The sequence below is a fragment of the Stenella coeruleoalba genome (genome assembly GCF_951394435.1).
Source record: "Stenella coeruleoalba genome assembly, chromosome: 8".
Taxonomy (NCBI): Eukaryota; Metazoa; Chordata; class Mammalia; order Artiodactyla; family Delphinidae; genus Stenella; species Stenella coeruleoalba.
Window position 1 is genome coordinate 7,106,689 of NC_137154.1, and position 14,306 is coordinate 7,120,994.

The 14,306-nt window shown below is 51.1% G+C and overlaps 1 protein-coding gene across 2 annotated transcripts; it reads right to left on the reverse strand.

Annotated features, from left to right (window-relative positions):
• Positions 1–350: 350 nt before the first annotated feature.
• On the reverse strand, positions 351–13,822 carry DPF2 (double PHD fingers 2). 2 transcript variants are annotated; one of them, XM_079930529.1, is made up of 12 exons: positions 13,688–13,752; positions 12,772–12,840; positions 9,035–9,195; positions 8,549–8,656; positions 8,065–8,228; positions 7,125–7,217; positions 6,867–6,945; positions 5,162–5,299; positions 4,906–5,034; positions 4,642–4,754; positions 3,685–3,766; positions 351–1,652 (listed from the first exon to the last, which is right to left on the reverse strand). In XM_079930529.1, the coding sequence occupies exons 2-12, from the start codon at positions 12,828–12,830 to the stop codon at positions 1,576–1,578; spliced, it is 1,203 nt and encodes a 400-aa protein (XP_079786655.1). In that variant the 5' UTR covers positions 12,831–12,840; positions 13,688–13,752; the 3' UTR covers positions 351–1,575. The 2 variants fall into 2 exon arrangements, with proteins under 2 accessions (XP_079786655.1, XP_079786656.1); XM_079930530.1 differs by lacking the exon at positions 12,772–12,840 and having other exon boundaries at positions 13,688–13,822.
• Positions 13,823–14,306: the final 484 nt, after the last annotated feature.

Genomic DNA, 14,306 nt, shown 5'->3' on the forward strand with positions numbered 1-14,306 from the left:
AAAATTTTAATTGGGGGTAAAAGCTATGCTTCAAAACATTTAAAAGCCACTGTCCTGAGCTTCCCTGGTGGCGCAGTGGTTGAGAGTTCGCCTGCCGATGCAGGGGACACGGGTTCGTGCCCCGGTCCGGGAAGATCCCACATGCCGCGGAGCGGCTGGGCCCGTGAGCCATGGCTGCTGAGCCTGCGCGTCTGGAGCCTGTGCTCCGCAACGGGAGAGGCCACAACAGTGAGAGGCCCGCGTACCGCAAAACAAAACAAAAAAAGCCACTGTCCTAAGGAAGAAAGATTTAGGATGAAGTGGCCTTAACCAGGAAAGGGAGTTTGGAGATAAACAATCCAGCAGAGGGCTCTGTGTAAAAATGTTTATTTGTACTAATGCTTAGTATACAGGAACTAAAGAAAGAAAAAAAAAAATACACCTCAACTCCAAAGTGACAGTGAATTAGGGCCTTCCCACAGCCAAGGGGAAGGACACTCCAGGGTGTCCTGGCATGGACTGTCCCCGCCCCACTACTTAATGTGTCACCAGGCAGAAAACTGAAGAATCAGGGTGCGAAGACCTTACCAGCTGCTAGCGAGTGTGCCAGGGAAGAAAGGGATGTCTATGTGGCTTCCCCACCACCCAGGAGCCAGGATACACAGAGCAGGAGGCAGAGGCTCCCAATTCAGTTAAGGGCAGGAGCTGAATGCCCAGGTCCAGGAAGAACTAAAAGGGGATTTCGGAGGTAGGCTTTTTCATCGAGTTAAAAAACAGGCACATTGTCCAACATCTCCCTGTGGCCCCCAAGCTGCTGGCCTGGCCCCCTAATGCTTCCCCTCTCCCCACAAAACCAAAGGGAATGAGGAGGGGAGGCAGAAGACAGGAAATAACAAGGGTGGGGAATGCTTCAGTCACTAGAGACCAGGGCCTGTGACAGTGAGCCAGGCAAGCACAAGGAACAATCAGGTGAAGCTGCTCCTCCCCCTGGGGTGGAGTGGTGGGAATGGGATAGAGCCAGGAGGGTGACCAAGAGCATCCTGGCTCAGGCAAAGGATCCTGGGTAGCAGGAACAGAGAGCCGCAGAGAGCCACTCTGGGGGAAGGAGGCTGTGAGGCTAAGCAGCACAGAGGGCACCGGAAGCTTCTTGCAAGCTTGCTCAGTTCTCACTCCCAGCTGCTCTGGCAGAGGCCCCAGCCTGGCTCACCTCCAGGGGAAGGGAAAACCCTGGGGACCAGAGTGGAGGCAGAGCTGAGAGAAGTGAGCTGCTCTCCCACTCCTTCTCGGAGGACACGGTTTGAACGCTGTGAATACCAGGGCCGGGGCCCAAGGCAGACAGAGTGAATGCACTTCATGGGGAACAGCGAGGAGCTGGGCCCACAGGTGTGCCTTGGGGCAGTGTGATGCTCCGTTCTCCCTGAGGGCCTGGGGCCAGAGGCGGTCAGAGCTGCCACCTCAGCTTGCTGCTGCCAAAGGCAGGTTGGCACGACCTCCCCGAGGTTCTCTGGACTTGTGAAAGAGATTAGGAAGGGAAGGTGGGTATGAAACACAGGAGAGAAACAGCCCTAGATGTATGGGGGATCGGGGGCGGCCACATCAAGAGGAGTTCTGATTCTGGTAGATGGAAGCTTTCTCCTTCAGCAGGTCCAGACACAAGTGGCAGCTCCAACTTCCTGCAGAGAAGCATAACGGGGTTAGGAGGGGCCCCGCACAATCCTCATCTGCTGCTCTTCTACTCCCCATACCTCACCTCCAGTAGCAGGATTGGCTACAGGCAGGATGGGAGATGTTCTGCAGTAGCAAAGTTTCACAGTTATCCTGAGCAGGGAGGAACTCTAGGTCTTCAAATATCATGAAAAATAATTCTCAATGGAGATATAAGAAATAATCGCCTAGAGGCCTATTTCAGAATATAGATGCCCAGGCCCTCTTGGCCTATTAAATCAGAATCACTAAAGGGGACCTGGGTAGATATAACTTTTTTAAAGCTTTAAAAAGCTTTAAACTTGTGATTACAGAAGAACCACACTTCATTCTCATGGCCCCAAAGGTTAGAATAAAGATCATGAATAGAGGCTCTAGAGAAACCAATATTGATTCCACATAAGACAGCTTTCTGTGAAGACCACGGAAAGATGAGAAGGGCTCCCCACCATCACTAGGTGCCTGAGAGAGGCTGAGGACCCAATCAGAGGAAAGGGGGCCAACTATGATGACCCAACTTGTTGTGACCCAAGTCTGGTTTCATAGAAAAACAGGAAATAATGTCCCTTATGAGAAAAATAACTAGCTCATACCTTGTTTATTAATATTTGCTATGGTTGGATTCTTCTATGCTTTTTTTTTCTGAGAAAGAAAATGAGCCCTTTATGCCTTGAAGTTATAAGCGTTAATTGTGCGTACGTGTATTCGAACATTATTCTGGGGGAAAGAATCCACAGCTTTTATCAGCTCTTCAGAGATATGAGACTCTCAAAAAGGTAAGATCCTTTCTGACCCAAAGGTAAACACGCAGCAGTTGATGAGCTTTCCTGTAAGTAGCCGGAGAGCGCTAACTACGTGAGGCTTTGTGAGCCGCATACAGTCTCAGCCATATCTTTTTTTTAAAAAAAACTCTCTTTAAAAATGTAAAAGTCATTTTTAGCTTGTGAGCTATATACACTAGCTGCAGCTATGTTTGGCCAGAGGGTCACAGTTTGCAAACCCCTGACCTAGAGCCTAGACCATCTGATGGCTCTACGGGGCCCCCCCGCGAGCTGCCTGCAACCCTCCACTACCTCAGTGTCTGACGGCACGTCATTAGGAAAGCCTTTCTACAGTTAATGTAGAATTGTGCCTGTGAACTGGTATTTTATGGTTAAAAACCCCCAAAACACACTACTTCTCCTCAAACATGGCATGACAGATGAAACTTATAAACGCGGGATGACAGATGAAAAAGCCGAGTGCTCCCCTGCAGCTGCGGCAGGACCTCAGACTTTGTTAGTGGCCTCCTTCTCTAGGGGGTGACAGCCGTCTGACCTACTCTACGAGTCAGCCCACATGACAGTGAGCTACCTTCTCTTGCCTGTAATGCTGGCCCACGTCCTTTGTCACAGTAACAGCTACTAGGCATTTGTGTCCTCCTGAGTAAGCTTCTGAATTTCTATAAAGGAGGGGCCTCGGCACAGACACCTGGCTGGAAGAGGACTTGCGGCGAGGCAGCCACTTTTTGGTGTCACCACTGGTTTTGTCGAAGACCTTCCATAAACCTGAAGCATCGTTAAGCACTGCTGGAGGGCCAGAGTGACCCACTCAGGCTCCAGGTTCAACTCCCTCCCCCACACTGGCAGAAACAAACGCTCACATCTGTCGAGAATGGAGTGCTAAAACTAGTCTCGCGTCAGACAAGCTACGAACTGAGTTTCTTAGACTTGTTGGAGGAAAACAAATCTCTCCTTCTGGTAATTACTCTCTGCTCAGCATCTCTTTTCTCTCAGGCTGTCGATTTTCTGCGTTTGTAAATGTTATCTGGTGATAATGTACAAACATTAAAGCCTCAAAGCTGCAATGCTGGGAACGCACTCTGAACTGAGTGAAGGCAATGTGCCTACTCCCTCATCTGAAAGAATGTATCACTGATACGAGAACTCACTTAACCGTACAGGCGATTTTCCAAGTTACTAATAGAATACTTGTCCTGAGTAAGAGATCAGGGAAACCTACCTTCAGGAGGCTCAGACATAGACGGGGTGAGACAATACATGTGGTAGCCACGATCGCAGTCATCACAGAAGAGCAGCTGGTCCTAGAGAAGGCAAGATGGAAGAGGAAGGGGGGAGGTGAATGACTAATGGGCCTCAGTTGGGCTGCTGAGGACAGGTAGGAAGGAGGGCTTCTGCAGACACGACTGCTAATTCCAGGAGGGGCAGGATAGATGGCAGTAAGAACAGACATGGGACCCTCTGGACAGAAAATCACTGCTGTCCACTTCCACCCAGACAGAGTCACTACTGTCATCCCACCTGGACGCCACCAGCCGCCTAACGGATCTCATGGCCTCCACATTGTTCCCTCCCAATCTGTCCTCCACAGAGCAGCCAGAGTTACCTTTTTAAGACGTAAGACAAACCACATCACTCCTGATTAGACTCTCGGAGCTGATGGCACCCGCCTTCCAGCCTCATCTTTTACCTGCTCTCCCACTGCAGGAGGGCTCCAGCCGGCCACAGGGGCCTCAATCCATCCAGTGTGTCCACCTTTAGGCCTTTTTGCTGGCTACTCTTTCCTGGGAATACTCTCTCCCCAAATCTTGAACTGTTTCCTTTGTATCACCCAAACCTCAACACCAACACCACCTCCTCAGAAAAGGCGTCTCTATCTGAATCAGTTATCTAGTTACTCTCTGCCACATTACTGCTTTCACTTTCTTCATGGAAGAGCATAAAAACGTCACCCACTTCCTTGCTTATTGCTTGCTCCCGCAAGAACGTAAACCCCACGAAAGCAGGGACCTTGTTTGCCTTTAGCGTGCTTATTGCCTAAAACAGTGTCTGACACCAAGTCGGTACTCAGTGAACACCTGCCCAACAAATCAAAGTTCCCACGGGTGGAAAGTACAGTAGAAGCTGAGCAGAAGCGTGCTGGGGGCGGGGGTGGGACGGGACGGGACGACACACGCACATCGTTCTCGGAGGTGCCACAGATGTTGCAGCACTTGCACTCGATGCACTGCCAGCGGTAGGTCTTCACGGCTGCCATCATCACGGGGGTGAACTGGAGGCAGGACGGATGCCCTGTGGGGGGAGCGAGTGAAACAGGCAGCCGGAGGTCGGGGAGAAGCGAGGTGACCTGGGTGACTGTGACAGCCGCTGGATGCTGGCAAGCCACGAGCCCCTCGGGGACTGGGCGCCGGCTAGGGCTGCCCTGGCCCTGGGTTGGAGGTACCTGAGCGGCCACAGTCGGAACAGGACACCAGCTCCTCGGGCTGTCCTGTCTTCTTGTTGATCTTGGAGTCCCCCAGGCAGAAGTCACAGTAGTTGTTGGGCAGGGCCAATCCATCGGGACCCTTCTTGGCTACAGGGAGAAAGGGAAGAACTTTCATGATACCCATGTGGGCCTCTGGGTCTCTCAACATCCCTGCAGGGAGGGCTTTTCATAACCAGGCCAACGCCTGTTTGCCCCGCCTCTGACAGCAGCTTACATTTCTGCTCCTCGGACCTCTGGGAGACCGGGGTGGGTGGCTGCGAGTCTTCCTTGTCCTCGCCCTCCTCCTCAGCCAGGTGGGAGTGGGCGTAGTGGTAACTGAGGCCTGGTCGGTTCTTGTAACGTTTTCCACAAACTAAGCGCAGAGAAGATTGCAGAGAAGGGTGTCAGGATCCCAGAGTGCCACATCCCTGCCCCTCTAAGCTGTGGGCTCCACCTGAGGCAGAGGTAATCACCCCCATCAGCTCTGCTCAGGGACAGGCCTTTAGTGACAGCCGCCTCCCCGTGGCCAGGAACATCAGGCCTGGGGCTCTCCAGCTTCCATGGCTCTTCTCCCTACTAAACTCCAGCCCACGGCCACCTCTACTCCTCCACGTAGGCTGTCTGGGAGGCTGAGCCCTTGCCCCATCACCGCCTGCCCTGGGAATAGTCTGGGGAGCTCCAGGTCAGGAGGGAGAGGAAATTTCTATAGTCTTGCAATATGGCAGGAAGGAAGAAAGGTAGCAGAGACTCCAAACTTTTTTACCTCTCAGTAAATGAAGGAGGCTTACGCTACTCCATATATAACATAGCCCATCTCTGCCCAAATAAAGGAGCTAGGGGGTGGATCTCTTGGGGATAACCTACCAACTGAGTCTGCTGGGGTAGCTGTCTCCCAAAGAAACTCAAAGACACTCCCACATCAGTGCCCTGCCCGACCCCCCACCCCCCAACCAGCAAGGAAAGCAGATCCCCACGAGGCATCTCGCAGTTCTGAGCAGTGATACCAAGAAGAGCAGGGGGCAGCAGGAAAGGAACAGGGAAGGGATGGGAGGAGGGGGTGGCGGGATGGTGGGGAACGTTAGCTGACCACTATGTGTCTGTTTTGGGGAAGGGGGAGCAGAGGGATCTGTTTGTAACGGGTTCCTTATAATGCTTCTGAAGCCACCCCATGCAGTGGGCCCGAGCAGCCCTAGGAGCAACTCTGTGGGAGACAAGCAGTGGTAAAGGCAGCTTCCAGGACCGTGAGGAGCGGAGCACACAGAAGGCCCATTGCTCCTGTCCCCATGCCATTCCAGAGACTTTACGACTAGCATCACAGATGATAAGGCAGGAACAAGGGAGGAGGGAAAAAGGGATAGGAAAACCAAAAGTCTGAAAAGTTGAGAGAGCTACCTCTCTGGGGCGCTTTCGAGGTATGCTTTTGTTTGAAACTATCTGAAAGACAGAAAGAAAAGTCATGAGAAGAAGGCCTTGATACACTTGAGACAGGTGCGGCAGCAGCAGGAAAGCGGAGCAAACGAGAGAGAAACCCCAGCGGTGATGGTGCTCCCAGGGTGGAGGGACAGAAGTGGGCAAGAGAGAGAAAAGGGGGAGAGAGCACAGACATTGAAAAAGTCAGTGTTGGACTCCTGGGGCCCTGACTTGACTGGGGCCAGCAGACCTGGATGCCACCTATTTGAGGCCAACCCTGCCTGCTGTGTGTGCCCCTCACGGGTACCCCCACCCCGAGGACGGCAATCTCCCCCAGAGCATGCAGGGCTCACCCACCGTGTAGCGGAGGCCAGGGCCTCTCAGGGATCTCAGAGGGAACCAGGCAGCAGGCAGGACAAGAGTCCAGGCTTGTTTTACCACTTTGAACAAGGACACAACCTCCCCTCCTCTCATCTCCTGAGGAGCTGGGTCCAAGGCAAGGACTACCCACCCACTCGTGAGGCACTCACTGTCACAGGCATAGGGTTTATCTCGATCCTCCAGGATGGAAGCGTCCAGCTTCTTACGGGCACTGCCCACACCTTTACCCTGTGAAGAAGAGCAAAAAAAAGCCCTTAATAAGGTGTCTAAGCCTGAGGAGTTAGACTCTCCCGGAAGCTGGCTGCTCATCTCACTCAAGAGGGAAAATGGCAACAACGAGCAATAAAACAGTGGGACTCTGCAGGCTACCTGAGCCCCCAGGCTGCAGGCAGCACTCGGCCCCTCACCTTGGACTTCCCCTTGCCCCGACGCTTGGGAGTGTCTTCTTCATAGTCCTCATCATCGAGGTCATCCAGGAAGTCATCCGGTTCTAGGATCCGCTGAGTGGACAGGAAGATTAGGATGGGCAGAAATAAGGAACATCCAAAAGCTCCCCCATGATGGGACTGGCCGAGGCCGCCCAGAACCTCCTCTGTGACCTGGCCCCTCCGCTCCAGCCTCACTCCTCACTGTTGTTCTTTCAGTGCTTTGGGCTCTCCTTCCTCTGCGCCTCTCTTCATGTTGCTCCCCTAGCCTGGAATGCCTTTCCCATCAACTCCAAGTGGCTAAATCAAACCCCATGTTTTCATAAAACTTTCCCTGATACCCCAAGTAGCTGTGGCCTCTCCTGCCTCCGATCTGCCACCTTAGGTGCGTGTTAGTGGTGGTTCCCTTCCGACACCTCACTTCCCAGATTTAAATTAGAGCCTTCCTGCTTACTTGGGTGGCCTGGTGGGAAGTTTTTTTTTTTTTCCACTGATCTGCTGCAGTCTCCCTATATGTGAAATGGGCAACAATACCTATTTCATAAGGTTGTAGAGACTTGAGAAGATGATGGAAAAGCACTTAGCACAGTGCCTGGCATATTTTTAGCTCTTATTATTTTTATGTACAGTTTTATCTTCCTTGTTGGCAGAGACCAGGTCTGCATCCCCCATGTAACCCCAGGCACCAAAAAACTTTGGTGGCAACAGAAGATGAACGAGAGTCTGTAGTTAGAAGGAAAGGAGCAGGAAAGACTGGAAGGTAACAATGAAGTTCTCATTACGGAATGGAGCAGGAACAGAAGTCCAGGTGGCTGCCTCCAGCCCCACAGCTTCTACTTCTATTCTGATTACTGGGTGGCCTCTGATGAAGAGGAGACTGATTTCCATCAAAGTTCCCTTAACCACAGTGTTAATCTTGTACCTTCCGTGCTCGACTGTTCGTCACAGGAAACTCGCCCAGGCTGTCATCATCAACTCGGGGATCCGGGGCGCCTCGCTTCTCCAGCGGGTCGGTGCGCAACAGAGCCTCTAAACTACTGCCGTCCTGAGAGATCAGCCCCTCCTTCTTCAGGGTCTGGTCTGTGTCTGCAGGCAAGGCCAGGAGGAGGCGAGGCTCAGAAGGGCGGAAAGCAGACCTCTCTGGGTGTATACATTGCTAGATCAGCCACTAGCCAGTCACTGTCTTCTGGTCTCTGGCTGAACCAAGACACCGTGGTTCACTTGGCACCATAACTTATCTGTTTACCTGTCTCTTCTATTCGACTGAGTTCTTTACAGAAGGAATCACATCTCATTCATTTTAGCGTCTTTAGGATCTAGCATTGGGCCTGGTACGTAACAGGTGATTGGCAGGCCTCCTACTACACAGCAGGCTACGCCCCTGCTCAGGGAGGAGTGTGCTTTACCTGGTTTAATAGTTGGGAAAGAAAGTCTTGGATCCTCAGGAGGGTGGGCTCGCCGCTTTTTCCGCCAGCGCCGGGCAGGGTAGGAGTACAGCTGCCCAGAGGCCAATCCTGTGGAAGGGAAAAAGAGAGAGAAGTCAAGACCTAACCCTAGAAAATAATACCAAACACTTTCTGCATGAGTAGGCCCTGACTGAGTTCTAGAGCAAGGGAGGAATATGGACAGTGAGGGCCTGGGGACGGGGTGCGGATAAGAAAAACAGATGTAAGCTCAGAGGCCTTGGCTAACACATAGCTCTCCAGGAGCCCAACAAGAGCTTCAGCAGTGCAGCCTGCAGAAAACAAAGATGCTTCATCCTCCCTGGGCTTCTAATCATGGGAAGACTATAGTCATCCACGGGTGGAAAGCAGTAAGGAAAACCCTTTCAGCTGCTCATCACCTAAGATGAGGACGCTTCTTCCTCTTTGTGCTCCTGAGTGGACCCTCACCTGGACCCCGGTGTCGCTTTTCCATCCAGATATAACAGTTGCTCTGTGCTACTCCGGTCTGTGAGTCCAAGAAAGGCAGGCGCACGCTGCGCTCAGCACAGAGGCGGGCGTTGTAATTGTGGCACTGCTCCATTGCATCTTTGTAATACTGCTCCCCAAGGCTGCAGGAAAGACAAAGATCAGGTGTGTGTGTGCGCGCGCGTGTGTGTGTGCGTGTGTGTGTGTGTGTGCGCGCGTGCGTGCGTGTGTGTGTGTGAGGCTGGTGCTGAGCTATCCCTTTCACTTGCCATCTGCTTCTCTAGAAGGCTCAAGGGACTTGGAGAGTGTCACTCTGCTTTCATTTGCTACCATTTCTGCCTCACGGGACACCAAGCCCCTTTACTAAGTCATTATTAGGAAAGGTACTTTACAAATAAATTACCGTCAGGAACACAGGATTTCATCATGTGTCTAAGCGGACCTTAGTCTAACCCACAAAGAGGGGAAGAAAATAATGTTCATTCTGTGAATGAACATAGCCAAGATGCTATTTCTCTTAACCCTCAGGATTCTGAGAAGCAGAGGTCAGCTCCTTTTTACAAATGAGAAAAGAATTCAAAAAGATCTGGGAGACTTATGGAACTATATTTAGCAAACTCTATACTAACTCTATCTATACAAACTATCTATACAATGAAATTCTACTTAGCCATAAAAAAAAAAAAGGAAACTCTTCGTGTACTAACATTAAACAATCTCCAAGACAACTAGAAAAAAAAAGGTACAGGGCTGAGCAGTGTTATAGGATGCCACCATTTATGTAGCCAATTGGTGGAAAAGAAACTGCAGGCCTCCAAGGAGAAAAACCAGGTGACTAGGGGACTTTCTCCTATGTGCCATTTTATATCTTCTTAACTTTAAACTAGGTGTTTAGCCAACTAATTCTATATACTAATTTTACAATAAATGGATAACATCAGAAAATACTTGGACACTCTCGAAGCCTACTTTCTACTGAGTACCATTACACTGATATAAAACCTGTTTGCTCAAAGGCCTATCCTAGGACATTCTCCATTCTCACACCATCAAATTTTTTAGGAAAGAAACTTCTTGGACTCAAAAGATTCAATTTGAAATCTGATTCTTTAAAGTGCTTTAAAAAGCTGCAAAACTGCACAGTGCCAGGAGTTATCTGGTTCTAAGAAGCATGTATGGGCTTCCCTGGTAGTGCAGTGGTTAAGAATCCACCGGCCAATGCAGGGGACACGGGTTTGATCCCTGGTCCGGGAAGATCCCACATGCCACAGAGCAACTAAGCCTGTGCGCCACAACTACCAAGCCTGCGCTCTAGAGCCCGCGAGCCACAACTACTGAAGCCCGTGCACCTAGAGCCTGTGCTCTGCAACAAGAGAAGCCACTGCAATGAGAAGCCCGCACACTGCAACAAAGAGTAGCCCCGGCTCACCACAACTAGAGAAAGCCCACGCACAGCAACGAAGATCCAATGCAGCCAAAAATAAAAGTAAATAAATTAAGAAGCATGTATATAGAACCAATCTTGTTCTCATGCTTCAGGGTTTAACAAGTACTTTAGTATGGGAACTTTAACTATATTCACATTTATATATCCAATCAATCTCAAAATAAACAAAATGAGGGCAGAGATGATTTCTTTCCCACAATATCCTCAGTACCCACGATGGTGTCTGAAGCATCTTGACTGAGGATTAAAAAGACCTGGCTTGGCTTCAAGTCACCACATAAATGTGGACATTTAATCAACCTACATGGACCTCAGGTTCCTATGCTATTGATTGGGGAGGCTGAACTAGATAAGCTCTGACATATTCTACGAGAGGGAGACTCCTAGCAAAAGAAGCTGAACCGAGGTCTTCTGTTGTTTATGTCCATAACTCAAGCTACAGCAACAAACCCTTCTCTGGAATCTGAGGGGGGCTTTCACTGGGCAGCCACAATAGACCACTTAGGCACAGCTTAGCACATTCCCAGCAGCTGAAAAAGACACACACTGCACACACATCTTGTGACACCACAAGACAGCCTGGCTTGATTCAACACGCCGTACTGACCGTAATTTGAGGTAGGCATGAATCCTGTATTGGACAGTAGAGCGAAGGGAACAGGTTCATATTTGCTCGCCTTTAGGAGGCAGCCATGTCCTCACTAAACAGAGGAAAACTGGATAAACAAGGCTGAGTGCAGCAGCTCCTTTGTTTCCACTGATGAGAATTGACACTGACACTGTAAGTCAAATGGAAGGAAGGGCTAGACAGGCTGAGAGCTGCAAAGTCAGAAGAAGGAAGCTGGAAACAGCTGGGGGGGATGGATGAGAGATGTTCTATCAGAGCTCTTGAGAGTTAAGTGGGATTTCGGAAGGTGGGGCAAACTGTCTCGTGAGTAAGAGAGCTGAGAATGAAACACCAGTTGGAGGAAGAGAGGATCTGACGAGCAAGAGAGAATGAGAGAGATCTCTTAAGAATCTAAGGCTCCTATTTCAAGAAATTTCAAGGTAACATCATTCTCCAGATCTCGTTACCTAACTCAGAGGATTTCAAAACCAGTCAGCAAACATAGCTATTTTACACCATTATTTTGCCCTAGTAAGACCCCTTAAAGATCGTTTCAATTCTGACACCACGTTTGGGAGGGACATAAAATTTATAAACAGGGAAATTCTTCTCCCAGAACAAAATGCAAGTCAGAAAAGATGAGCTAGTAGTCCTGACCTCGATGTATAACCTCAGCTGTCAGAAGACTAGGCACACCATGGTCAAGAGAAGCGCCAGAAAAGCACCTCTTTCCAGGATGAGAATATGGTACAGGAAGCCGGCAAGTCCCTTCTTAAAGGGCAAGTTCTGTAGGGAAATGTATTCACTGTGGTCCACAGCTCTCTACAGCTAGAACTGAGGAGGAGAAAGTTGGTTTCTCATTACTGGTATTCAGGAACCAGTGGCTGGTGACCCTCACGATCTCTACAGTTCTTTAAAGAGAAATAAGTCATGCTCTACTTAAATGGCCAAACCCTCATTTCTAACATCACACAAAAGGGCTGCTACCCCTATTTCCCCGATGAAAGTCTTCCAACATAAAGAATCTCACTACGTATAACGCTTAAACCTAGGCTAGTCTGACATTCCCCCAGTACAGTAAGGTTTCCAAAGTAGAAGCTTAGATTCTTTTTCGAGAAGCATGAAACCTGTGTAAGACCTCCCCTTACGATGGGACAGGGGGAGTCAACAAAGAGAAAGGGAGGGAAACAAAGAAAGAACATCTGAGTCAGGAAGGATAACTATATAAGGATCAACAGCATCATTCCTAAATTGAGGGAAATGTCAGCTTGAAGAGAGAGCTGGGGAAACTGGAGTGGGCAGATCAGAGAGAAAGATAATAGCGTTGGGAGGAGGGGTGGCTGAAAGAGGCAGCAGGATGGAGCTGAAAGCAAGTTAAAAAAAAACAACAACAACCCACAAGAGGAGAAGGAGAAGGCACTTAGCTTAATGGAAGTGGGAAAGCATTCTCAAAGAAAAGGCTCCAGGCAGGGGGAGGGAGAGAAGCAAATGTACCCTTAAAAAGGGCTCTCGGGAAGAGTGGGGCTCAGCCCACCGCAAAGACAGATGAGAAGCTGAGTCCTTTAGAAGAGTTCCCAAACCTTTACCTTGTCATTCAGTCAAAATCCAAAACTAGACACCCAGACAGCTCTCAATTTTCCTACCTCTGCAGCCAGCCAAACTTACCCATCAAAGGAGCTTGCTGTATTCGCCCACGGGGGGCATGAACCCATTGCAAAATTCATTCAGATTCTTCTGCAGGGAGGAGTCTGGGTTACATCAAGTCCCAAGGCATCTTTAACTCACAGCTAACAGGCCATTCTCCATTTACCCAACAACCATTAACTTTAACCTTGCTCGAAATCTGCCTAGCCCAAGAGTACTGCACAGCGAAGACGGACGGCCTAGATGCCCCTCTGGGCGGCAGGGCGGCCTGGACCGCGTCCGTCCAATGCCCGCTTTTGGATGGCTGGGATTGGGCGGCGCAAAGGCCCTATTCCCTGAAGTTCTTTCCCTCTGTATCTGCTCCTCAACAAATTCTTCCCAAGAATATTTTTGGTCTCGGGTACCTGATACTCAAGGACCACCCGCCGCCCCCTCCGCCACCCGGAACATCACGGGGCTGTTTAGAATAAAACAGCCCAGAGTGCTTAACAGCGCCAGGGCTGCCGAGCCCGCTCCTCCAGGGCCGGTTGCGTGCAGCCGATGAGAAGGGGTCGGCGGCCGGGCCACTCCCGGGTCCGCCCTCTGCCCGGCTCCCCCGGACTGAGACGTCTCGGGGGCGAACGCGGGACCGTCTCTCGTACGCAACAAGGGCGCCATACTCTGGAAACCCTCAGCATGAAGGCAGCGCCCAGACCGCACAGCCCCACAGGGAGGCTGCCCGTTAGGGGCTCCTGTGGGCCACCCTCAGGGCCTCCACAAGTTTCCAAAGAAGCGCAACGTCTTCTCTGGAGTCTCCTGTTGCCCTCCCCACTAGGAGTCGCAACAATGCCTTCCCGGGCACGTCCTTCTCTCCGCCTCGTCCCTTCCCATGCCGCCCCCTGCTCCCAGGCCCCTTACAAGACCTCCCGGCCTAGGAGAGATCGAAACGACCACTCACAGCTTCACTACATTTTCCACCACAGCCGCCATCTTCCCGGCTCCTCTCCCTCAGGCCTAGAGGCCCGGAGCCCGCAGCGCGCAGGCGCTGGGGCCGCACGGGGAACCAGTTTCCTCGTCCTTCTGCGCAGGCGCCGCCCGTGCGCGCGCGCCCGAGAGCGAGCGACGGAGTACGAGATACTTGCGGTTCTCCTGGGCCATGGAGACGAGGGACGAATGCGCAGGCGCGACGGAGACGGGCGCGCGTCCCGAGACTCCGGCTCCAGTTCTCCCTCTTCCACCTGGTGGAGTGGGAGGAGAGAGAGAGAGTCTGGGCCCGTCCAAAAATGAGAAGGTGAGAGGTTGGGGAGAACTGGCAGGCCCAGAGGTGGCCTAGATAGAGTTCATGCGTCCTGCTACCTCGCCGACCTTTCTTTAACCTCATGGTTAACCCTTTACCCTCACTTACAGGCCAGGGGTTGGTGGGTACTCGAAGGTAAGAGGAGTGAACAGTCCACTTGGGCTGCCAAACATGTGCCCATTTTAGGGAGGGCGAAGTTAACTCCCAGAACCTGGCAGATCTTTGACCTTAATATTGGGGGTCTGACAGAAGTTCCCCCACCTTCCTGCCACCATATCAA